This window comes from Anabas testudineus, chromosome 3, assembly GCF_900324465.2.
Source record: "Anabas testudineus chromosome 3, fAnaTes1.2, whole genome shotgun sequence".
Taxonomy (NCBI): domain Eukaryota; kingdom Metazoa; phylum Chordata; class Actinopteri; order Anabantiformes; family Anabantidae; genus Anabas; species Anabas testudineus.
The window spans coordinates 25,973,662-26,000,395 of NC_046612.1; the positions used below are offsets into that span (position 1 = coordinate 25,973,662).

Consider the following 26,734-nt stretch of genomic DNA (forward strand, 5'->3'; position numbering starts at 1 on the left):
GAGAAGGACTATCTTACATTACACTTTACATCATAACAGCAAATAGTCACTAACAAGTTCGCCAACAACTTTACATGGTGAGAATTCTCTAATTTATGAGCCATCAAAGACTGTTCCATGCACTCACATTGCGGCAGATAATCTGATTAAAAGTTCATTTGTTCAATCAAGAACCAATACGGGTCAATGTAAACTACTGTCTGTGACGTGTGGCTCTGCTCAGCTACTACACAGGTGTGCCTAATAAAGTGATAAACAGCACGTGTATTGGAATTTGAGACAGCATTAAAAGCAGGTGACATCCAGTGGTGAAAAAGAGATCATTACATGACAGATCATGCTGAAGATCAGACTGTTACAAACGGACTGACGGGGGCTTATAAAGTGGAGGGATGCACAGGTGAACTGAATGAGTCAATTAGTCCGGTGAGTGAGAGTGGAGAGTAGAGGAAGTCCATATGTGGGTGTGGCAGGAGGGTGAGACACAGAACCAAACATAACAGACAGGGGCAGAAGGAGGAATCGTAACACAGACAGGCCGCTATCGTAAACTGTGAAGGGGAATCCTGCCTTCACAATAGATCAACAACTCAGATCAACAGCGAAACACAAACCTTATATTGACACAGCAGCCACACTTTCCTCTCAAGCCCACTGTGCAGCACAGCAGCTTTGTGTATACTGTGTATGCTTTGCATATACTGTAGACCCTCACTTCATCACCACCACAGAAACACATACTCATGTCCAGCCCCCTCTCAGCAGGAAGTAGTCATGGATGCAAAGGTGAGAGGTCACTTCTCAGAGGCTGCAGAAGGATGTGTTGGTGTAAGCATCATTTACCACTAAGAATTATTTTCTCACCAAGCCACTGGGAAATGAGGTTCTCCTCTCCTTCGGGTTTCTACATGTACACAGCCGCCCACACATATACTGTACACACACACGCACACACGCTCATTTCAAAGCCATAATAAGCCCAAGGCTGAGACAACCCAGCAATTTTCGAGTCAATAAATGTTTTTCACAGCAGCAGGAAAGCTTGCATGGAGCAGCTGGTGCAGACTTTGCATGTTGAAGGTTTAATTCACAGTGGTACTTGTTCACCCAAATCACATTTTTCCTATTTATCTCTGCTGGTGTCTGCCCATGCAAACAGTGTTCACCAGATGTCAAACTGGAGCAACTACCAACTCTCCAGACCATTTGTCCTGGTTCACGTACCTGCAGATATTTAGATATTTGTTCTTTGGTGTGAATGTGTTATTGTGCTGGTTACTGTGATAATGGAAGAGCTGTTTGAATAAAGAGTGCTGCTGAGCTGGAAGAACAGCCTTCAGCTCAGGTGGTACTTTAAGTGCTGCTCTTTTCACCATCTGTTCCCTGCTACTCAAGCTCACTATTCAAGTGCTCTGTTTTTTTTTATTCATACAGTCTAACAAGTACAGCAGACAACATGTTGTTCCCCTGACACTTGGCTATAAAAGCAAAGGCAAATGCCATAGAGCTGAATAATAGCCCAGAGGACTGTGGGGTTATTCTACCAAACAGAATACTGCAAATCCACCTAGTGTTTTACAAATGCAATCAGCATTTGAACTATCAATGCCTATGTCTAAACACTGAGCAACTGGTGGTGATTTGTTATCTCTTTGTGTACCTATATTACTGTAAGTGAGCCACTGAGCTTGTGCAGAAACACATATATTCAGCTTCTGGTAACCGTGTGCAGCTTGCACATGCTCTTGTAGTGCCTGTCAAACTGAGATATATAGTGGTAGTGGTCATTCAACCCCACTGATATACTGTGTCACCATGGGGGAAGGGGGAGGGTTAGACTTAAATGTTTTATTGTTTAGACAGCTTAATCTAGACATAAATAACTTTGAACATCATGAACCCCCAGTCTAATGCTGGGGAGGGATTTATCTGATGTTATCCAACCACCCAACAGGTCATTCTGAAGGACTATATAAATGTGGCTTAATATGGATGGAGCGTCTTACTATGGACTCCTTGCTTCTGGCCCTGGCGTCCAAATCCTGGTTTTGGTCCTCACCAGGGACTGGCAGATAGGTGTCGCTTGTCTTCATTGTGCTGGGCTCCTCCTGCTGTGGGTTGCCTGAGTGCTCAAAAGCCCCGGAAGGAGAACCTGGAAGTGGAGCACAGAGATTTGAGTGAGATAACGTTGAACTAATACTGCCCATGATGGAAAACAGATTCCAGGTCACTCCCAGATTTATCCTGGACATTTGAATAGATGTCAGATTGAATAAGAACTCCCACAATGTTTGCATTTGTCAACTGCATGGCCATGGAGATATTATGAGAGAATGGACCCACTGGACAAGTAAATGCCCCTACGCCTGTCCCCACCTTCCTAAACAGGAACAAGACCTCCAGGCTGCAGTGTAGTAGGTAATTATAATCTTAGCTGTGTGCTTACTACAAAAAAAACTGGTAGGGGAAATCATTAGTCATCTCTCTTCTTTTAGCTCATGGATGACGTTATATGGCTTTTGTTTTTATTTTCGATGTTCCACATGTTACACGTAAGTAATAAGACAACTGACAATATGACAACTTGATAACTGGACCTAAAAGACTCTTCTTCCTGCTCCTTTTTAATTATGCAATGCACAATGAAAACAATCTATGTATGTTGTTGATAAATCTTGTCGTATTCAGAACAAATCAGCAGAACAAATCCATTCAGTCAATTCATCAACAGTTGCTATGAAATGAAGCAGTTTAGCAGGAGCAGGTTAACAAAGTTTTGACTAAACAGGAAATGTATCAGTTAAGACACATTAATAGCTAAAAAATCATCACCCCTTTTTTCCCCTACTTCTACTTTTCCTGCTAAGCCAGGTTAATCATGCTTTTTTTTTTTTTTGAAATATATACATTACTGTCATAATGATAAATGATAAGGTCCAAGTATGTACCACAAATATTGTAACTCATTACAGCAGTCCTTCACTCTTTTAACTCTGCTGGTTATGTATCAAAGCAGAAAGTGTTTCATCCACGTTAATATCTAACAGGCTGAGTAAGAGTACTGCAGCTACTACTGGCTCCTATTCTGCATTACTTGCCAGTGGACCAGTGACAGCTTTAGAGCACAAAAAGCCTTTTAGAGCTGCTGCTGCTGCTGCTGGAGTAAAAGGTTTCAGTAAAACCAAAAGAGACTTTATTTTCCTACAGGAAAAACAACTGCAGAACAAGTTGTTTCTTCATACAACCTGCGTGTTAACAAGCAACCTTTTATGCAGGTGTACATAAGAGCCGTCCTCTCTCAGCAACGCTACAAGAAGCATGATGCTAGTATAGCACTACAAAGCTTCTTAAGAAGGGCGTTGGGTGGATGGGTGGGTGTGCAAACTGTACCTGTATGTGCAATTCACATTCCGACTCCAGCCAACAGTTAACATTAGTTTAAACATGACCACGACCTTTCCCTAACAGTACCCACGTTGTTTCAGTTGCCTCAACGCAGACAGATAAGAATTTGCTCATTTGTTTTTGTAGCAGATCTACACATAGACACATTTATATGTGCGTACTATTTTGTCATTTAGATGTGATGCAAAATTTTGCGGTGAGTGGGAACTGAAAAAAAGTGTCAGCATTTGCAGGAAATTTGACCTTGAAGCTTTTTAGCCTTATTTCACATTTATAGTTCCATGAGATATGAGCTGTGAGGTAACACTAGCTCAGATGGGCCAGTGCCTCAGGTGAGCAGCTACATTTAGTCTATTGTTTAGTCTCTGCTGGTCGAAATACCTAAAGCAGACGTGATGTTACAAGTCTGGAATGGCAGGTTAAGACTTTGCATCAGCATAATTTAAATCAGCCTTCTTTGTCTTGCTTACCTCATGTGAAGCCAAACACGCCTCTTTCACTACATGTGTGAACCACGTCTTTTTCTGGTTTAATAGTATTTTCCATAATATTGTAATTAGTGTAGACTGTATTGTATAACACTTTAAATCTTCACACAAATCTATAATCAGAATACATGTATGTAAATTGTATACAATAATTGTATACAATAACAACTGTTTTATTTGGGGGGTACTCCATAATAACACAAACCCTGGCAGGTTGGCAGACAGTTTAGACAGATGGCACACAGCATGGGTATTGGATTTCTTTCTTTCTTTCCAATGCAAATCAACATTTTCTACTATGTCTACTCCAAGAATCCATGGTTAAATTTACTCTTCATGTGCACTTAAATATGCAACATTAAGGTTGTTAGTGTTAATATCTGATAGTAGCAAGAGATTAGGAATTAAAACATTTTCCACAACTTGAGGAATAATCAGGAGTTTCTAATGATCATGATAATGAGGGCAGAGACTAAAAATCTAGTGAAGATGGATATAAAACACTGGAATAATAATCAATTTGTTGCCTTACAAGCTAGTACAGGCAAATTACAATAATGCTTTAAAAGCCAGGAATCTCTGTACACTCGCAGAAACAATCAACTGGTGGATATAAAGAAATAAAAATTCTCACAGAATGAAACAGCATCTCTTAAACAGAGGTTAAGAAACTGAAATTCTGTTTAGATAACCATGAAGTCCAATGTGAACATATTTACCAGAGGTATTTATTTGGTTAAAAAGTGGTGACTCGTGAAAAAGAGTAGCTGCGTAATTCTATGAATTAGCATCTCAGCAAATACTGCATTACCTCCTGATCATCACAATCATGACCTGACTGGATCATGGAACGAATGAATACGTGGAACATAATGTAATTCAAACTGAGAGACGAATTTCTAGCTAACATTGCAGTTCCAGCCTCATGGAGCTCTATGATCTATCTTCTCCTTTTTTCTTTTCTTTTTTTTTTTTTTTGGTTTAACAACATGTAACTTTACTGTTGTACTTCTGCACTTGCATGCACTTTGTTTCCAGCAGCAGACCTCAGCTCTTTGGGCCTGAAGAGCTTTAAATCCCACTGTGCAGAACATGTACAACTCAGACCCAGTTAGAAATGAGCTGGTTGACATAGAGCAGCATGTAGCAGTTAAAATGGATATTTTCCTCAAAAGATGGGGGAGGACACAACATAAACTTCCTCAGGTAAATACGGTAGAACATGCTTGTAACGTACAGTAATGGTGCATTAATGGAATCTGTGACTGCAACGTTGAATTAGCTACAACATTTGTAATTGTAATCCCCTACACTACTAGTACTGCTGACAATAAGTAATCCCATTACAGTCCCCAAGTGGCCAAAAGACCAGAAGAAAGCATGTTGAAGCAGCTAAGTATTTTAAAGTAAGTAAGTAAACTCAACAGTGAAGTAGAAGTGCAAGGATTCTCCACCAAAACATGCTCCACTATGAGTAGTATCTCTGTTGAAGTACTAGTACAAAAAAGTAAGTACTCCACATTATTAATGATGCGGCTGGTAAAGATAGAGCTAATTTAAACCAGTAAAAGTACAACCAGGTGATTAATCTATAACCATACATCACCATTTGTTATTTGCTGATTTCATTTTCCATTAAGAATCTGCACCTGCAAAGCAACTAAAACTGTCAAATGACTATAGTGAAGTAAAAAGTACAATATTTCCTTCTGAATCATACTGGAGTAAAGTCAATAAAACTAAATAAAATTGAAATACTCAAGTAATGAACCTTCAGAACAGTACAAATACAGTACTTGAATAAATGCACCTGGTTACTTCACAGCACTGTATAATCCAAAATTCAGTTGTTTAGTTTTGGATAGACACATACTGTACAGACACATACTGTACAGACACATACTTTACAGACACATACTGTACAGACACATACTATACAGACACATACTATACAGCCACATACTTTACAGACACATACTATACAGACACATACTATACAGACACATACTTTACAGACACATACTGTACAGACACATACTTTACAGACACATACTGTACAGACACATACTGTACAGACACATACTATACAGACACATACTGTACAGACACATACTATACAGACACATACTGTACAGACACATACTGTACAGACACATACTGTACAGACACATACTATACAGACACATACTAGACAGACACATACTGTACAGACACATACTGTACAGACACATGCTGTACAGACACATACTGTACAGACACACACTATACAGACACATACTGTACAGACACATACTGTACAGACACATACTATACAGACACATACTGTACAGACACATACTGTACAGACACATACTATACAGACACATACTGTACAGACACATACTATACAGACACATACTGTACAGACACATACTATACAGACACATACTATACAGACACATACTATACAGACACATACTATACAGACACATACTATACAGACACATACTATACAGACACATACTGTACAGACACATACTGTACATGAGGTTGGAACAGCTGGAGCTGTGAAGTCAAACATATTGTGCATATACAGTATAAAACTCGAACTGTCCCTTTAAGGTTAGAGCTTCGGATGAAATAATAAAGGACATATTATCCTACACTTTGCATATTAAAACGACCATCATCGTGTTTGTAGCAGACTCTCGAGATGAAGCGCGGGTGCGGGGGCTCCGTACTATCAGCGCCCATGTGCGTAATATCAACAGCTAGAGTCCAGCTAAATCAGGCTGGGAGAATGGGAGAGCATCTCTCACGGTAGTGCAATAGCACAAATCATCATCATCATCATCATCATCATCATCATCATCCCCCTGCATTTCTTGCAAAATGTGGAAAGGAATGTGCGCAGGAACAACGCGCTCTTACCACTTTTCTGCGCACTATCACGGTGGTTTACGCTCCCGACCTGCTCACCTCCATCACCGTGTCGCTCCATTGGGTATGAACGGGACTCGGGGCTCCTACAGAGACCTAAACCAGACCCGCTCCGCTGCGCTGTGGCTTTGTGTGCTCCGCGCCTTCACAGCCGCCTGCGCCTTTTGCATGGAAACGCTGGATGGAGAGCTACCGCTTATTCATTCTTTTTGGAAAGCCGATAACTGACAAAGTGTCCACTGTCCAGTGTGTCCAAAAGCCTACTATTTGTCCTAATGAAGTGTGTGTCTCTACACAGAGTGCTTATCTGAATGAGATCATAACCAGAGGAGCTGGTCCGGCTGTGAAGGAGTCTGTCTAAATGACACTGTCAGTCCGAGAGGCTGTGTTAAGTGATGCTGAGCTGAACAGTGTGATGATGTTCAGGGAAGCTCTGCGAACATCGTGCCAACACGGGCTACAACGAGGATGCGTTCAAATCCCCACAGGGAATGTGGACTCCCGGCGCAAGTGACAGTTTCAACCATTGTTGTTTAGTTGTTTATTCGAATAACATTTCTCACTAAGGAGTGTTGCATTTTACAGGCATCTACAAATGTTAAGCGCTATTCGTGTTTTAGTAAATGGTTTTGACTGAGCCTACATGTTGTTCCTCTCATGCTTAACATTTCTAATCATGTCTATAACAATAACTATTCACCTGCTGCACAATAAATAAACATTTATATCTCTGATGACTTGATGAATGTAGTTTACTAATTGGGCAAGGACTGACAGTTTTACAAGACTGTTATTTTTATTGGAGATGCATTCATAGCAGCAGTAAGTAACGTCATTCCTCCAGCTGTCTGTGCACAGTAAAACAATGGGCCAGAATTTGTGCAAGAATTCCTAGAGGACAGCTCAGTATTCATGTTAAATTATGTGTTGAGCTGTGGTTCGCCCCTGATATTGAGGGATATCAGGTCATGCTGTCAAATCTGCTAGGTTCCAGGACAGCTACTACTGCAGCCCTTCGGCTGCTTTACGAGGCATTGTTATTTCCAACGGGGCGTGAAGGCAGCCTCGCTCTCCATCTGGTGCCGCCCACTCGCGCTGGGGTCTTCCAGTAGGCGCGAGGTGACGCGAGGAGCGCACGAGCGTGACACCACATGACACCTTCTCCACCTGCACAGTGTCAGGTTGAAATGATGGGTCCTGTCTGCAGCCCCGCAACAACATCAACAACAAGGTGTGGAGGAAAGTGAGGAACATGTCCAGCAGCCAGTCCTGCTGCTGGCTGGATGACCCCCCCACCCCCCCAGGAGGAGACCTTCATTCAAAGCACGTCCTGAAGCGGACACTCTGTTTGACCGCTGGTGCCACCAACCATCAGGTGGTGCCACCAACCATCAGGTGGTGTTGTAAATCAGTGCACTGTAGATGCCGCCGGTTCCCCGCGTACAGTTCACGGACCAGCCAATGAACACACATCCTATCTCTTCAGGTGGGTCCGCAATGTGCACCGAGACATAAGGCGTCCATCAGGAGTCCCGCTCCCACACAGAGGACCTAACATCGTGCACCCGTAAAGTTTTCCAACAGAGCATATGCAGCTTTAAAAATCAACCCTCACGCACGACACATGAATGAGAAGAGTCGGATTGATTTTAAAGATATGCAGAATATGAAATGAATATTCACCTTGTCTCCGCAGGGGGAAGAAAAAAGAAAAAGCCCGAAGCCTCTTGAGTAGAAAGTCAAAGTGCAGGTATTGGCCAGGTAACACTTCTCACTCACCTGTGTGCGAAAAGGGCGGAGGAGGAAGTCCTACTGGCCGGGCAGGTGGAGTTTCTCCTCCTACACGGCAGCTCCGGGAGAGCGTGGAGGCTTTTGTGAGTTATGCAACGTGACAATGCAAAGACAGGGCGAGACACAGAGAGAGAGAGAACATAGTCTGTGATACACAGGCAGCACAGCATGCATCCTGCCCCCACCTGCCTCTAATCTTGGTGGTGGTGGGGTTTGATGGAGGCAGTTTTTTCTTACCTTTCTAATGGGACTGGACTGAAGCAGCGTGATATCAGCCAGTCACACAGGAACCACACATTCCCATACAGGCATGTGGGGACATGCAGTGGACTGCAATGCAGTTACCAGTACCGAAACCATACTACCCCCCCCCCCCCCCCCCCCCCCCCATACACACCTCCACACATACACATGCTGAAAGTCAGGTTTTGCAAAGCCTGCCTCATCCAAGTCTGTTTTCCTACCAAATCTTCAAACAACATCCATTTACATAGTCAAAGTGAGTTCGCTTACTGCCATGTAAGGACAAGATGGAGTACATTTACTGTCTCCTTGTACTGTGCAAAAGCAGAACACGTAATAATCTAATACTGATACTGACATGTCACATCAACATGTAACGCAGCGTTAGCAGAGGAGTGGTGCTGTGGCCTGGTGCTAGCTCCTCCAAAGGAATGCTCATCCAGACAGTGTTGGTCAATCCAGATTTCGTTAGATCTTCAAAAACAAGCCCTACCTGACTGACACAATCTACACGCCTGAAAGGATCAGTATCATGTGTTTGCACTGCCTGAGTATCAGGAAATACATCTAATAGCAAGACACTTCTCAAATTGGTGTCGCTGCGGACTCTGTTCGCTGTCGACTGAAATTCAAGCACTGCCAGAGCTGTGTTTAGGAACTAGACCCAGGCCTAATTTGAGTGACAGGAACTTTGCATTTTTGTGAGCTTAGTCCTCTTAGGTGCACCTTTATGGACGCTGCTCGGTTGCACAAAAGCTCCACACCCTACTGTGTCATTGTGACAGAGCTCCTGTGGCACTGGTTCCTGCTGGATTAATGAACTTTCCCATTCAAATAAATGTGAAGGGCTGTTTATTTTCCACACAGAGAGAAGCTGTCTGAACAAGAAGCATCACTGTGTTTCTCACTGAGACATTCATACTGAGACAATCTTACACTAGCTCTGGGTGTTGGTTTACACTCATCATTCAGATCAGGAGATGTTGGTCATGTTTTATGTCAAATAGTTTGACTTCTTTGTTCGAGCTATTATCAAGACAGGCTGGACACTGGTTGTTTATAAAAGGTAGAAGACAAAAGAAGTTGGGCATGTTTGGTGGTTTGGGCAGCAGTGGCCTAGTTTGTTTAGTAACGGTAGGCCTGATTGGTGTGTTTGAATGCTTATCAAGATAGGGCAGGTACTAATGGAGGGTTGTGTTGAGTGTGATAAAGAGGCCAGCGGTTCTGAGAGCTGGAGCTGTCTCTGTGTGACGGGCCCAAATCAGCAAAACATCAGTTACTGAGATGGGGCCCACCTGATGGTCCTGTGGTCTGCACCCGCATTCTAACACACCCTTTACACCGGGAATATAAATACTAGTGGTGTCTATGAAACCATTGCATTTGCTCTCCATCTCTCTCTCTCCAAACAGTGTTGCTTATTATGTTGCCCTGCAGGTCCCCTGGCCTGGGTGTTGCCTGTATTCCTACCACCTCTCACCCCCACCCCCCTGTCAGATGGCTGATATCATAGAGAAACAAAGACAAATGAAATAAATAAAATACAATTTATCAAAATTAGCAGAATACAGAATTGGAAAGAACAAAATAGATACATCTATTGATACAGTTTCATAATTAAATAGATGAAAGAAAAATAAAATAAATAGTCCAACCACAACTACTGAGCTTTATACAATGCTTACCTGTTCTTTGGCACATTAAATCATGTATTGTTAACTGATATCTAAATATATAGTATGTACTGTAAACAAATTAACAAAAAAAAAAGCTACCAGAAATCAAGTTGCCAAAAACTGCAGAGAAAGTTGAAGTGAACTCTGAAAAATCCACTTGGATGTACAGGGTTTCTACTGTTACAGTCAACAGCACACTTAGAGAAGGTCACAGCTCTATACAGCTCATCTGCCACATAAGGACTCTCAGGTTTAGTCGCAAGTGTACACACCATCCCACACAACCATATTTGCAAGGAAAGTCTCTGGTTCTGTTGTCACTGAAGTATATTCCACCCCGTGAGTCACAGCTTTAAAAATGTTAACTAATGCAGATGCATCACTGCTGAACCATAGCAGGTAATAATTGACTGGAAGTGGTCCGGTAGATCAGAGCACAGTTGTCTCTCCTCTTTCCAGTCACCTCAGCTGGTCCAGGCAGATGGCTGCCCACCCTGATCCTGATTCTGCTGGAGGTTTCTTCAATTTAAGGGTTTTTTCCTCTTCACCATCTCCTGCTTGCAATTGGGATTGTTGGGTCTTTTATATAATTCTATATACAGTTAAATTTTCTAAGGTCTGAAATATGGACTTTTACTGTCTAGTGCTGTGCAAATAAACTGAATTGAACAGAATTATATTTACATCATTGAGGGCCACCACAATGTTTTTGCCTGCCGAATGCAGTGTTCCAACAGCCTCTCCTATAACACACCTATTTTGGCTATAGACAGAACTAATTTATAGTGGTCTACATTTGGACCAACCTCTTCAGTTTGTGTTTTTCTTACTATGCTGTTTTTTCTTAAGTTATTTTTTTGTACTAGTAGTAGTAGTAGTAGTTTAGGGTTAGGGTTAGGGTTAGCTATTCTAGCTTTTTGGGTTATTAAGGTTACTGTCATTAACTGAAACTTCGGCAGTTGGCAGAGTGGTCATCTGTTAAAAAAAAAAGCCAGTGCACTCAGGGTGTGAGTCCCAAGCCTGGTGAAAATTGGTGAGAGTTTCATCAGTAGGGACATCTGGCAAAAAACCCTGCTCCAAATAAATGTGCAGACCATAATCTCCTGTGGCAACCCTGATGGGATGAGCAGCAAAATCTAAGAAATTCATTAACTTAAATTGATTCTAAACTTATGAAAATTGACCAACAATAAAAAACAACTAGAATTAAATAGAAATAACAGTAAAATTAATTGTGGACGACAAAACAAAAATACCTGAAAAAGGTAAAAAAAAAAATAATTGAGTTGACACAAAGAGTCATCAACCCAGTTGTGGAGAGTAAGGGAGTCTGTTTACTTTAGTTAGTCTCTGTGTGCCCCTGCTTGCCAAGCATTTTCAGTGTGTGGGCAGTTATCGTTACAGAGGAGGAACAGAGCCATCACATCTCTAGAATGAAAATCAGCAAGTATATAACTGTATCTGGGTGAAGGCAAACATCTAGAAGCTCTGTGCTGAGACATAACAGCAGCATGTTGATTGATCAGCGACATTAAATTGAGTGGCAAATATTATCTGGTCCTGTGGCTGTGTGCAAAAGGTGGCTTCTGTTTAAAATGGGTCTCTTCCTCCCTAAAAAAGCTTTTGCCTCAGTGTAGCCATTTTAAGACATGCACTGCAACATTGAACTAATCTAGACAGCACTCTAAGGAGCTGTATCCGAGAACGCAAATGTCCAGAACAGTTGGTCCAGACAATAAACGGGCGTCACCCTGCCAATGGACTTGTGCAGAGTCTGTGTAATGTCTGATGTGTGAATAGAGCATGTCACTTTCTTGTACACAGGAGAAACATAGACTTTGACTTGTGACCCAACGACAAGATGACCAAGCAACAAGAAAGTATGTTCAACAACACTCAAGGTTTAATCACGTAACAGCTCCACGTGATGCAGAAAGCTGGGCCCTTCTAGCAAACAGTAACCTTTAGAATATAATCTGCCACATCACCTCTACACCTCTAAACTTGTGTTTGAACACAGAAATCAAAATCTAATATTGATAGACTAAAATAAAACTAAGTTTAGATTTCTGTCCGAAACTGAAAAAAACACTTAAAACTATTTAAATGTGGAGCTGAGAAAGTTGAGGAAGTGCTACAAGAAAATGTCCTAAACCAAATGAATTCATGTGTTAGGTATCAACCTAATTTCCCCTTTTCTTTTACATTAATTGTGATTATATGGTAAAAAGTAATCTGATTGTAATTAGGCTCCCCACAAATAAAAACTATTTGTGAGTGACGTTTAGTTAGGCTGAAACAGAATTTGTAGGAGACTGGGCTGGGAGAACTTGTGGTTACAGTTAATACAGAGGCCAATGTTAATTGCAGGTTTGTGGGGAATGCAAACTCTGATCTCCTGCAAAGTCAGAAGTGCTGCATGTTTCTACACCACCCTGGTCTCCACTCCCTTATAATCCGTGTTGCCATCAAAGATATATTAACTCCTGTGCTGACACTAAACGTTGGCACTAAACAGAATTCATGAGGTGTAGATCTCTAAGCAAGGAACACTGACATATATGGGCAGTCAAAGGTACTGTAAGAGTAAATCATCCAATAACACTGTTGAACCCAAAGCCAGTAGTGATGTACTGTGGCACTGTAATGATAGCACAGACTAGCATCACTGCTTGCCTTTGTCTGCTTGGTTGTAGAATCTGTCTTTAATTACAAAAGTGATGTTTGAGACTCTGACAATTACTATGGCAAGTACAATATCATAGTCTAACTCAAGCTAACTTTAAATCCAAGCTATAATAAACACGAAATGTTCATTCTTTCAGTGTCCAATATTCATTATTCTAACTACTGTACCTGTGTGGGAGTGCTGGAGCCAATCCCAGCAATAAGTAAGAGGCAAGGTACACGTTAGACAGGTAGCCAGGCTATCATAGGGCTAATATATAAAGACAAACAAGTAATGTGAAGATGCAAAAATAAAAGTACTGCATCATATTTGCATCTATTCATTTGTAGTAAATTCAAATCAGCGTGTAAATTAGTGTGAGTCAGATGTGTATAGACTGGAAGGTCTATAAACAAGACATGTTGGTGTCTCAGGCACAGTTTAAAGGTGGTTTAAGTATTTTCTTATATGCACATACTGTTTTGTGTCCCTTGATGAATCTGTGTCTCTAAAATGGAGGTCACCTGCAAAGTCCCTCAGGGTTCCATTTTGGGACCAGCACTGCTTAATCTCTACATTCTGCCACAGAGAAGTCCTTTAGCTCAGTTGGTAGAGCAGTCGGCTATAAACCCCCTGAGTTACTTTGTTACCTGGCTATATGTCGAGGTGTCCTTAGACAAGTCACGAAAACCCTACAGCAGCACCGTCATCTACTGCAGCTGTCCAAAACAACAATTTCCCCAGGGGGATCAAAAAAGTATGTCACCATCATTAATTCACATCATTAATTCACTATTAGACTCCATTGGTTTTACCCAAAATGTAAATAAATCCACTCACTGTTTTAATCACACCCTTGATCTTATTCTGACATATGGTGTTGAAATTGCTCATTTAATAGTTTTTCCCCAAAACTCTCTTTTATCTGACCATTTTTTAATAACATTTTAATTTACAGTACCAAACTTTAATACACCTATGAATAAGATTCACTACAGTAGATCTTTATGTGAAAATACTATACAAATTTAAGGAACTTATTCCATCTTTTGTTTCAGAGTCATGTACCAAGGCAGAGGAAGGCAGTTATTTCAACGTTACTCTAGCACAAGTGGACTATCTTGTTAATAGTACTGGTGCTTAACTCGGAACAATACTTGATACTGTTGCTCCTCCGAAAAAGAAGGTAGTAAATCAGAGGAAGTTAGTTCCATGGTACAATTCACAAATCCGTAGCTTAAAGCAGAAGTCACGTAAGTTGGAAAGGAGGTGGCGTTCCACAAATTTAGATGAATATTGCCTAGCCTGGAAAGATAGTTTAATAATCTATAAAAAAATCCCTCCTGTAAAGCTAGAACTTCATATTACTCCTCATTAATAGAGGCAAATAAGAACAACCCTAGGTTTCTTTTCAGCACTGTAGCAAGGCTGACAAAGAGTCATAGCTCTGTTGAGCCTAATATCACCTCAACTCTCAGCAGCAATGATTTCATGAATTTCTTTACAAATAATATCATAACTATTAGAGATACAATTGATCAGATCCTCCCTGCATACGGCATGGACTGTACAACAGCTTTAGATTCATTTGTAAGACCACTCTCGTACTTAGACTGTTTCCTCCCCGTAGATCATTCTGAATTAATTTCAGTAATTAATTCCTCTAAACCATCAACATGTCTCTTAGACTCCATCCCGACTAGACTCCTCAAAGATGTCTTACCTTTGATCAAGCACGTCCATATTAGATCAGATCAATCTATCTTTAAAAATAGGCTACGTACCACAGGCTTTTAAGGTTGCTGTAGTCAAGCCCCTACTCAAAAAGCCTACTCTGGACTCAGGGGTTTTAATGAATTATAGACTAATATCTAATCTACCCTTTATCTCTAAAATTCTTGAAACAATAGTTTCTACGCAGTTATATGACCACCTGCGCAGTAATAACTTGTATGAAGATTTCCAGTCAGGATTTAGAGTACATCATAGTACAGAAACAGCACTGGTAAAGGTCACTAATGGACTGATTAGCATCAGACAATGGTCTACTCTCTATACTCATCTTGTTAGATCTTAGTGCTGCATTCGATACTATAGATCACAACATTTTATTACACAGACTGGAACATGTCATTGGGATCAAAGGAACAGCACTGGAGTGGTTTAAATCGTATCTATCAGATTCCAGTTCATGTGCATGTTAACGATGAGTCTTCCATGCACAGCAAAGTTAGCTATGGGGTTCCACAGGGTTCTGTGCTTGGAGCGATTCTTTTCACTTTATATATGTCCCCCTTATTATTAGGAACCACTCTAGAAATGTACATTGTTATGCAGATGATACCCAGCTATACTTATCTTTGAAACCAGGAGAAACTGATCAATTAGTCAAACTTTAAGCATGCTTAAAAGACATAAAGGCCTGAATGTCCTCCAATTTCCTTCTCCTATATCCAGACAAGACAGAGGTTATACTGTTTGGGCCTAAAAATCTCAGAGACACTGTCTGATCACGTTCTCACCCTTGATGACTTAGTATTGGCCTCAAATAACACTATAAGAAATCTTGGGAATCCAGAATTCTTCTCCTCACTTATAAATCACTTAATAATCAGGCTCCATCTTATGTCAAAGACCTCATAGTTCCATATCTTCCAACCAGAACTCTCCGTTCTCAGACAGCAGGTTTATTCGTGGTTCCTAGAGTTTCCAAATGTAGAATGGGAGGCAGAGCCTTTAGCTATCAAGCCCATCTCCTGTGAAACCAGCTCCCAGTTCAGGTTCAGGAGGCAGACACCCTCTCTACATTTAAGACTAGACTTAAAACTTTCCTTTTTTATAAAGCTTATAGTTAGAGATGGATCTGGTTAGAGTTAGAGGTGACTCTGAACCATCTCTTAGTTATGCTGATATAGCTTAGTCTGCTGGAGGAACTCTATTGATAAACTGAGCTCCTCTCCTCTCTCCTTTCTCCTATATCAATCCCACCATTTCATGTCATTAACTTTGTGTCTTCTCTCTCCTGTAGTTGTGTTTCCTCCTCTCTGTCTCCCTCTCTCTCTGTACTTTTCTGCAGGCATCCTCGGCCTGGAGCTGTACATCTCCAGAATCCAGTTCATCTGCCCAATGTTCTTGCTGCTTGTTGTTGTTTTTGTTGCCTGCTGTTCTTTTCTCTCTTCTCTTTCCCCTCACCCCAACCGGTCGAGGCAGATGGCCGCCCACTATGAGTCTGGATCTGCTGGAGGTTTCTTCCTCTAAAGGGAGTTTTTCCTCTCCACTGTTGCCTAAAGCTTGCTCAAATGGGATTGTTGGGTTTTCTATATAATTCTGTGTTCAATTATACTGTGTAAGGTCTTAAACCTTAAACTTGACAGTGCCTTGAGATTAATTCTGTTGTGTATTGGCGCTATAAAAATAAAACTGAATTGAATTGAATAAAACAACAAGACTGACAGTAGAGTTAGTATAGTATTTTCTTTTTATCCCATAAGCTGAAGAATTGCAGTGTAATATTTTAATATTGAAAATAATCTGTCCAATCTGTTGTAAAGCAGTAGTTACCAGATGACACATACACAGACAAGCAGAAGGTGGGGGTGGGAGAGAGGAAGGGCCTTTAACCCTGCTTCTCATGATCTATTACTACTATTTCCTTTTGTAACTCTAAGAAGCAAGATTTCTTTAGGCTGCAAAATTGAAAGGTCTTTGACATAAAACAAATAGTCAGTAACTGAGATCCTTCAATTAAAGCTGACATGTTGACAGTTTAATTCCAAATCTATTGTGGTAATGTATGGAGCCAAAATGATGTAAACTGTACTGCTGTACAAATATAAATGGCTCTGAGTGATGACACGCTGATCAGTTTCCTATTGTTGTAAGTTAGATGAGCTTTCTGTTCTGAAGAAAAAGGTGAGCAAAAGGCACATTACTGGTGGCATTTCTTTGACGCATAAAGTATTTGGATTATAAATGTCAATGAGATTACATAATGAACGTTATTTAAAGGAATTTGCCTGTGAGGGTATGTACAGGTACAAGCTCTCGCCTAGCTAAAAATCACTGGATTTGATGTAAAAGCAGTTGTAATGTATGTATAGCTCTGCTGCATGGCTCTGCCACATTTATTTCCTGTGGGAAGAGCATCCTTAAAAAGGCATCCCTCCTCTTTTTTTCTTGTTGGGGTTTCTTCCATTTCTTTCCCATTACTTTGCTGAGTTTGTCTTTAACCAATCATAAAATCTGAAAACAGAGGGCGTTGTAGAAAAAACTGTTTCCATTAACTATTAAGACTCACAAAGAACTGGCTTCAGTCTTTCTTATTTCTGACACTGTTGCTAACAGTGAGTATATGATAGTAGATTTTATTAGAACTGTACAGTTTCTCTTTTATTTAAGCACACACAAAAAACAAAGCAAGGTAGGAAATAAAAGGATTTTCAACTTCTTGTTTTTTATAATATAATCCGAGTTCCTCTAAGCAATTTTAATTACAATGTAGCCTGCAAGTCAGTCAGAGAAACGTTTCTCTGACAGTGTAGGTGACGTCCGTAAGCAATATTATCATCACATTACATTATCTGTTGACTTTTGTCTAGAACATTTCATTGGTGTCTTTATCTAGCATGTATCTTCAGCTTAACTATGAAGACTCATACTTTTGACACGACTGCTTACACAAACATTAGCCCTGGTTGCCATATTTAGCATCAGTGTTAACAGGACCTAGGTCAACCGGTCCTTCTCACACCAGTGTCCCCAGCAAAAATAACTCCATTAACTGTTTCCCATGCACCATCCTCTCCACTTCCTGTTGTCCCTCCACTCCTCCAAACACACACTCTATCTATCTTCCTATCTCTCACTCTCTTTCTCTCTCTCTCTCCCACACACACACACACACACACACACACTTCCTGTCATGACAAGAGTGAAATTAAAACAGGCTGTTAGTTTGGACCCCTCCACAACTGAAAGTGAGATTAGGGACATTTTCTCACAGTCACATGGTCAGGAGTGATGGGATACAATTTGGTGACTTTGTGTGTATTGTACAGTGCAACAAATTACTTTAAAGTCAACTCTTGTAGCAGCTTCTGTTTTTCAGTTAAAGCTAAATTCAAATCCAGTGTGTCAGGTTAGAACAGCCTGACTGTTTCTTTTTCCTTCATCAGTGCAAATGAAACAAATACTTATGTAATCATAGTTTGTGTGTGCATGTATGTGTATGTGTGCGTGAGGGTATGTGTGTGTGTGTGTGAACAGGGTGAAGTTTGAGTTCACGGTGACCTATTACTTCATAACAAACTCCATTAGCTTTAATGCGGCTGAGAGTTCCTTGGCAATCTCGAGGCAAAGCAGAACCTAATACATTCCCTGGAGTCTGTTTTAACAATGAGTCAAATGACTATATGTAATATGAGAAGGCATATGATAGGGAATTCTTGAGCTCTTTGCTCTTTGGTTTTATTGTGCACAGTTTAACAGTTTTGGATTAAAATTGGTCCAAATGAGATAGGATTGAGGTTTAACATTTAGTTGTTAAAGTGAGACGTAAGTGCTGGAAAGGAGAGGGAAACATTCTTTTCGTGTATTGGAAGGTTTGTAAGCACTCTGTCTTCAGCTCAACTATTTTGATGCTGCTGAGCAGGCACAGACACAGATGCACTAAAAATTATTCAACTCCCATTGCAAATTAGAACAATTTAAATGTGTCAACACAACTAACAAAAAAAATTATTTAACCCCTTCATGACAAGCGTCTTCTGTACTTAGTGGAGCCCCCCTTGGAGCATTCCTTGTGGGTAAGGGGCTGGTGTTTGTGCTGCAGTCGCCTTTTTCAAATCCCACCAGAGACTTTCTATGGGGTTCAAGTCAGGTGACTGTAATAGCCATGCTAGAACCTTTCTAGGACTTCTTCTGCAACCATCCTTGGTGGACTTTAAGGTTTGCTTGGGATCATTGTAATGTTGGAAGGTCAAATGAGCTTCCGTTTTCTCAGAGATAGCACAGCATTTTTTCCTAGGACAGCTTTGTACTCAAATTAATCTCTGCTATCTTCCACATGCTGCAGGTTTCCGGTGTCAGAGAAAAAAAAGCCGCTCCAGAGCATCACCAAGCCACCACCATGTTCTACAGAACTTTGTTTATATGATCATGAGCATGTTTTCTTGGAGTTCCGGCATTAAAACCTTTAGAGTTTACTACGTGGCTTACTGTGCCAACTGAAACCTCAGTCCCTTTTGCCAACAAGTCTTGCTCTGTGTAGCTGCAGGGATTTTGCAGTCACTCGAGGGATTTTCTCTGCCTGGAGGTAGGTTCACATCTGCATGCCCAAGAGAGGGAGGAGTTTTGGTCAGCAAAGCTCAGTTGGCTAGCTAATCTGATGCTGATATTGTGTTGTATTGAAGGTCTGGTTGGGAAGAACAGAACCGAAGTCTTTTTTTCTATGCATGCATAAATGTGTGTCAAAGAGATTAGCAGAAAAGGCTTGAACTGTGCGTCACCAACATACCAATGAAAAAAGTAGTGTGTGCAGATGATACAACCCAGAGATGTTGTATAGGCAGAGGAGGGAGAAGGGTTGAGAACAGAGTCCTGTGGAACAACTGTGGGGATGCAATGAAAGTTGAATTATTTCCCCCTGATAATGATGGCAGGCTTCAGACAATTTAAATGTTGTTGTCTTTATGGCTGTAGGCTTGCAAACAACACATTAGATAATAATGACTTTCATCGCCTTTCTTATTTACTTAACATTACATAAAGATTGTGTAAAACCTAGAAATTATGTTTTTAGCTTGGATAGCTAAGGTTGTTAATGGGGAGAAGGAACAGCAGTGTGGTTCTCCCTGGATTTTGCAAAGACAACATAAAATTCACTTGCATTTTATTTACATAAGTAAATAAGTAATAACGTAGCAAGGAAATGTGATGTGTGTGATATCTCACTGCTTGCAGAAAAAATATGAAGTAATGTTTGACCCTTGATTTGCTCTGGATGCTTTTGCCACATCAGTGTAGGAATACTTTCTTTCTTTATCTTTAAAATCTTACATGTTACTGTAGACAGTAGTAATTAATGTTTGATAAGCCATGATCAACCAGTAAATGAGTCGCTGTGAATCACATGATGACAGATTATTTTTTTTATCACAGTTTCAGTGGAAGACTACCAACATGTCAAGACCACATATAGAGTCTATTCACTGGAATTTAGTTCAGCAGAAACCGGATGGGCTGGTTTTACTTGTGTGGTGCAGGTGGTGGAGGGGTGAGTGTGGTTAGGGCAGAGAGTTAATCAAAACACCACTACTCACCTGCTATAGACTGTATCCAACAGTGCTGTCTATAGGAAACAATGTGCCAGTTAGAGAGTAATAAATGTGGTGCAACGCCGCCATCATGTGGTGCTTTGTAGAAGCTGATGTTAAAGAAAGTAATTTTTTTCCTATATATTCCTGTAAGTAGGATTTGGGCTTCTGATGCCAGAGGCCATATTGTGGAATATGAGAAAGGATGTGCCTGAAATTACCTGGTACAAAGCTGGTAACAAAAACAAAGGCAACACACAGAACTATATGGCATTAAAATATTTACTATTATTAAATAAAAATAATAATTAAACATAAAGAAAGTGTGTAGTGTATATGGTCTATTTATGAGTGGAGATGTGGTGTTATTGTGTGTTGAATTGTGCAGCAAAGCAACAAACAATGCCTTTTGGAGGCCCTGCCTAGAAGCTGCAAGGTCAAGCAAACAAACTTCACCCCCACCCCTCACCCCCACAATGCCCAATCACCTGAGATACCCTACCCAACAATAATGATGAGTCCATCATGCCAGAGTGGATTTGGAAGTAGTATTATTAGTTCTAATTTTTTTATCCATCAAGAACCAGACCAGTTTCCACTAAAGGAAAAATTATGTGGGATGTGAAACAAACCAAATTGTTCCATAACTGAAGCTAACATCTTAGCTCTAACAGGGCAACTCAACAATGGTCAACTACGTCGCCTCATCAAGTTATTATTGAGTTAGCAAACTATCACTTTTCCAGATCAAAAAATCAAGGTGATCTTTCCAGGTGTCACTGTAGATCCCGACATCATCCAAATATAACGCACATCAAGAGCTGGAGTATTATGTAACCCAGAAGGAATGAGCACACGACTCCATCAGCAGGAGATCGGTCTGGGTCAGCAGTAGGCACACAAGAACTAGGAAAGTACAGTTTAAATTTGTTTACAAAACAAAACGTCATAGACTATTTTCTGTCCAGAGTTCTAACCTGAAAGGTTTTGCCACAGAGAACTTTGCCTGAAATGCAGAACTAACTAGAGGCAATATTGCCCCCTGAACTGAATGCACATCTAACCACCTGATGATCACACAGAAGTTTCAGTTCATGTTGTGCTGACCACATGTCCTTTGTCATTCCGTTTGCATAATACAACTAATGCCTAAAACCATTTACATAATCTGTTGGCTGGAGTTTGGTTGGAGGTTTTTCTGCTTGCTGGTCACCTGTTAGGTTGCATAGTAGGGTAGGTTGTATAGGTGCTAAAGTGTGAATGTCCAAAGGCCACTTCTCTTCAAAACTAACATCTGTTAAGTCCTCCCTGGTCTGACTGCTGGGTGAAACCTTAAAGCGCACCTTGACTCTGAGCATGATATGCGCTAGACTGTTAGTGTTTGATATCTACAGTAGCTGTTTTATCACCTCTGCGAACAGTTTTAATGATAGTTGTTTAATTAAAATGACCTTTGTCTCTGATTGTGACAGGGACCAGTGCAGTCAACATTAAGGTGTTCAAATGGTCTTCTGGTCTACAACTTGGAATTAAATCTCCTTGAAGTCTCTTATCCCAACTTATCAACTACTATTTTCCCTAGAGTAAATTCCCTAGTCAGTTTTGTAGCTTCTGCGATACTGTTACAGTTCCACCCTCAGACCAGCTGGGGCAGCATCACTTCCTGGGTTAACTCACCTGTTTGTTTTGCTTCCACGTTTCTGCCCCAGCTGGTTCACCTTCTATAGGTAATCAGCATTAGGTGATCACCTACTTGTAGATAGATAGATAGATAGATAGATAGATAGATAGATAGATAGATAGATAGATAGATAGATAGATAGATAGATAGATAGATAGATAGATACTTTATTGATTATCCCCTTTTATGCTCTGGTTTGTCTCCTGTTTCTTTGCTAGTGTGTCTTCGTTGCCTTTGTTTGACCCTTTCTCCTGTTTACCTATTCCCCATCCACCAGCCTTGTTCCTGGCAGTTCTTGTGTGTTCCTAGTCTTGTAGTATAAGCATTGCTTCTTGTTTGCTTTTTGTTCCTGCTTGTAGCTCCCTGCTCTGTAGTGGTTTTCGTTTTATAGGTTTTCCAAATGTTCAGCTTCCTGCATTGATTTTGTTTTTTCTCTCTTGTTTATAGTTAAATATTAGATTTCTCCTGCTGTTACCTTGTGAACTAGTAAACCAGCAAGAAAGGTTGTCCCACAGAGAAAACTGTGAAGAATAAGTTCACGTATCTTTTATAAGTGAGATAAACTGCTGATGTTAAGTTTCAGTACCAGGTTCTAAGCTTTACCTGTAACCAGTCACCCTCAGTCCTGAAAAAGCCTCCTCTACCTCATCAGTAAGCCAACATCCAAGCAACATTGGTCTTTCAGTATCAGACCAATTGCGTCTCTGTTAAATGTTCAACCAATTTTAAAAGTATGAGACTTTCTCACTAAAGTTGGGAACTAACAACAGGAGCATTAAAAAGTGAAGTAACTTCATCATTTGACACATTTTCACATACATTTTCACATGCCGTGTCCCTGAAGCCACACTGCTGTAGTTTGTTCAGAGTGAGGTCTGACATTGTCCTGCTGAAATATCCCTAGACTCCCCGGAAAACCTGTACACTTGATGGTAGGATATTTCTTTCTAAAATCCAAATTTACACCTTTGCATTGACAGTTCCTTCATGCGTATGCAAATCTGGATGGTCTTTGGTACAAAGAACCCAATGCCTTATTGTAAAAAAAAAGCTAGAAAGTGGATTTGTGTGACCACAGAACACATTGCCACTGTCTTTTGTGCGATCTGACATGAGCTTGGGTCCACTTGCTGGTGTTCCAGCACAGAACTGATGTCTGGCTGGTCAGGTTGCAGCAGCAGACAACTACAAAGTGTTAAAAATGTACAGTTTTTCCTTTTTACAGTGGCATGACAGTTTCTTGTGCAATACCATCTGTTGGCTTAAAGGTCATGCACATTCAACAGTGACCTTGGCCTTTATGCAGTCAGATTTCCCCAGAGTTCCTCAATCATTTCACAATATTATGCACTGTACAGTAGATGGTGAAAGACCTATATTTTTGGAATCTTGTGTTAAGCAATATTCCTTTTAAACTCTCTTAACAACTGTGAAACAACGTAACATGTTTGCATGCAAAGAATGAGTTTTGGCTTTTCAGCCTTATTTTGTCTCTGTTCCAAATTACACTGAGTGTGTTGCAGCATCAAATTACTAACTTATATTTACAAAAACTATTGAGTTGGTTACTGAAAACATTGAAAAGCATTTCTTTGTATTTTTGTCAGATGAAGTTCAAGTGAATTTACTGCATTTTAGTCACAACTTTCTGGAAATCAGGCTTTTACAGTACATACTGCAGTTTCCCCAGCAAAGAGTTATGTCTGTTTTAACACAAGGACCTGAATGCTAGTTATTTTAAACATGAATAAAACCTGTCACCCTGAAGCACCGATCTGTTCAGCATTTATGAGTGGGCTTACAGTTCAATCATGTACAGTAAGTGGCAAGAACATTGAGTATGTATTGGGGCTAGTACCAACCAGTACCATCAGCACACATATCCAGGAGCTGGATATGTGTTCATAAGGTAAATAAATCTAGTGGATGTGATGAGGAGTGCAACAGCTGGCACTATCAAGAGAGCGTTGATTTGGTACAAGGTGGACTGATTGTCCTAGTGCATAATACTCAAGTGAGATTTTTATTATTGTTGTTGTTTGTTAGTTTGGTAACATGTAAAAGAGGTAACTGAGCAGGAGAAAGTCAATGTTTTTGCCATTGTTGGACAGAGAAAGCATGCAGCTATAGACAGTAGATACCAGTGTAAATGTGATTTGTATGAAACTTGTAAAAAGACCAGTACAACATTTGTTCATTTTGGACCAGCACCAGCAAAACATGCTCACCATTCTATGTTAGCTAGTTACTCCATGTGCTTTAGTTTGGTCCTATGTGTGTGTGTTACTGATCATCATTCTGTTATTGATCGGTACATATAAGTCTATTGCATTTTTACAGCATTAACACAGTGTGTCAGATATCATCCACCTATCACTATGTCACAATGCTTTCTTTGTAGGTATTTTAATCTGAGGAAATAGTCTCTATAAAAATTGTTGACAATCTGGTTTGTAGTAAACTACCACACCCATACACAACTCCTAACATGATGACAGTAGTGTAGTATTATTAACAAAACAAATTCCATCCCATCCTTTGTTACACTTAATGTGTAACAAAATGGTAGCCTCGCATCAAAGTATGAAATCCTTAAATCAGTGCTATAAGCGTGCTGCATATATATGTATATATACACATATGAATCGGACAGGAGAGATTGTACGTACAAATGTTAGCCAGGTTTTTCACCTGTTCTCTCCCTACTTGGAGTGTTCTTTTGTTTTGTTACAGGATGATAAATGAAGGAAAAGGCGGCCGATGGCTGCCCACTCTGAGCCTGGTTCTGCTGAAGGTTTGTTTTGTTAAACCTTAATTCTTCTTAGGACCTGGCAATTGTTACACAGCCTTTGACAAAGAGGTGTGTAAAGAAAAAGGCATTGCTAGTTTTTAATACAAAATATTTTGAATGTGTTATAATTTGCTGTAGACATATGATGTGTGTATTTTTATACTTATCAGGTTCCAATAAGCCCAAAAATGCATATCAAATTAGAGCTCGGGTCTTTACAGGTTAAAGGAAGTTTTTCCTCTCCACTGTCGTCCAATGCTTGTTCAAGTGGGTTTGTTGGGTTTTCTATAAAATTCTGTGTACAGTTATATTTTTTATCATCTTAAACCTTAAAAAGTATAAAGTGCCTTGAGATGACTTTTGCTGTGATTTGGCACTATATAAATAAAATTGAATTGAACCTACAGAACCAGAAAAGTACAATGAAAAGACATAAAGAAAACATATCAGTAAATTATTTCTATGTTACTTGTGTGTGTGTGTGGAGACAGCACGAAAGCTTCTGACTCAGGCAGGGAGAAGCTCCCACACACATGCACTTTAGGCCCCAAAACACAGGAGTCAGAGAACCTTTTCTCATCCACAGCTAGACCTCTGTTTGAACCTTTTTCCCTTAATCTGTTAACTTGATTTCTAGACTGGACCATCCAGTTTGTAAAACAGCTTCTTTTCTGCAGACACCTCTGTTTATCATTTGGAAATACCGAGGTGTGACTAATAATAGCCCAATATTACTTGCAGATTTTAGTGTGGTATAGCTTTTATAATAATATAACCCTGGAACCAGTACAACTGGGATGAATCCATATGAACAGTTATGTCAGAAAATAGGCAAGTCATTGATTATTAATTTTTATTATTCACATACAACATTTCTGATACATCAGGTGTTTCTGATACTTTCAGAAACACCTGTGTCACATGGCAACATACACCTTTGCTGCAGTAATGGTAAAAAAATAACAAGCATTCAACCCCTTTTGGGTTTTGCATATTTTATTGTGTTATAAATGCATTTGATCAATGGGTAGAGCGTGTGATGCTGGCACCATGCTTCAGTGAAGGAATGGTATTAGCCACATATTGAGCTGAGAAGAGTTGGAGTTTCTAACTCATCAGACCAGAAACTCTTTGTCCTGCAAGAGTCTCTGGCTTCCATCAGACCTTGTCTTAAGCTCTGTTCGACTGACCATCACCTCCCTAACCACCGTCCTTGTTGTTCAGTTACTCAGTTTGGCTGGATGGTGACTCTAGAAAGGTGGGTCCAGGCTTCTCCTTTTTCTATCTAACAATATTGAGGCCACAATGGGAACGCTCACGCGTCACTACAAACCTGTGGGCGTTATACACATGCATCTGTGTGTTTCTAAATAATGACCTCAATTTGCCACAGGTAGACAGTGCACAGTGGTTAGCACTGTCACCTCTCAGCAAGAAGGACCAGGAATCCACAGGTAGGCCAGGTGCCTTTCTGTGTGGAGTTCGTATATCCTCTTAGAGTCTGCATGCACAGACCTGCCAGTAGAAACATGTAGAAACATTCAGATCAGACGGGGAGTTACCTGTGTCTGATCCGGTAATGACACATGTTTCAGAACATTTTATTATAAGCAGATTTATCACGTGGATGTGTTCTCCCAGCTACATGAACGACAGAACGACCGACTGCCACATTTTCATTATCATCCGTTGCTCATAGGCTACTTGTGGGAAAATGAGGCGTGACTGGATCTCGGCGTTGACTTCCGCATTACTTCCT

General features: G+C 40.4%; 1 protein-coding gene across 3 annotated transcripts in view; it reads right to left on the reverse strand.

Moving 5' to 3' along the window:
* The window catches only part of ano1a (anoctamin 1, calcium activated chloride channel a), a 47,021-nt gene extending 38,436 nt beyond the window's left edge, over window positions 1-8,585 (reverse strand). Inside the window, exons 1-2 of one of the 3 annotated variants that reach the window (XM_026378026.1) lie at window positions 8,496-8,585; window positions 2,007-2,152 (exon numbers count right to left, since the gene is read on the reverse strand). In XM_026378026.1, coding sequence (XP_026233811.1) covers window positions 2,007-2,093 — 87 coding nt within the window. In that variant the 5' untranslated portion in view covers window positions 2,094-2,152; window positions 8,496-8,585. Of the gene's footprint in view, window positions 1-2,006; window positions 2,153-6,803; window positions 8,093-8,495 lie in introns of those variants that run through there. The other 2 variants (XM_026378025.1, XM_026378023.1) reach the window with 2 other exon arrangements.
* Window positions 8,586-26,734: the final 18,149 nt, after the last annotated feature.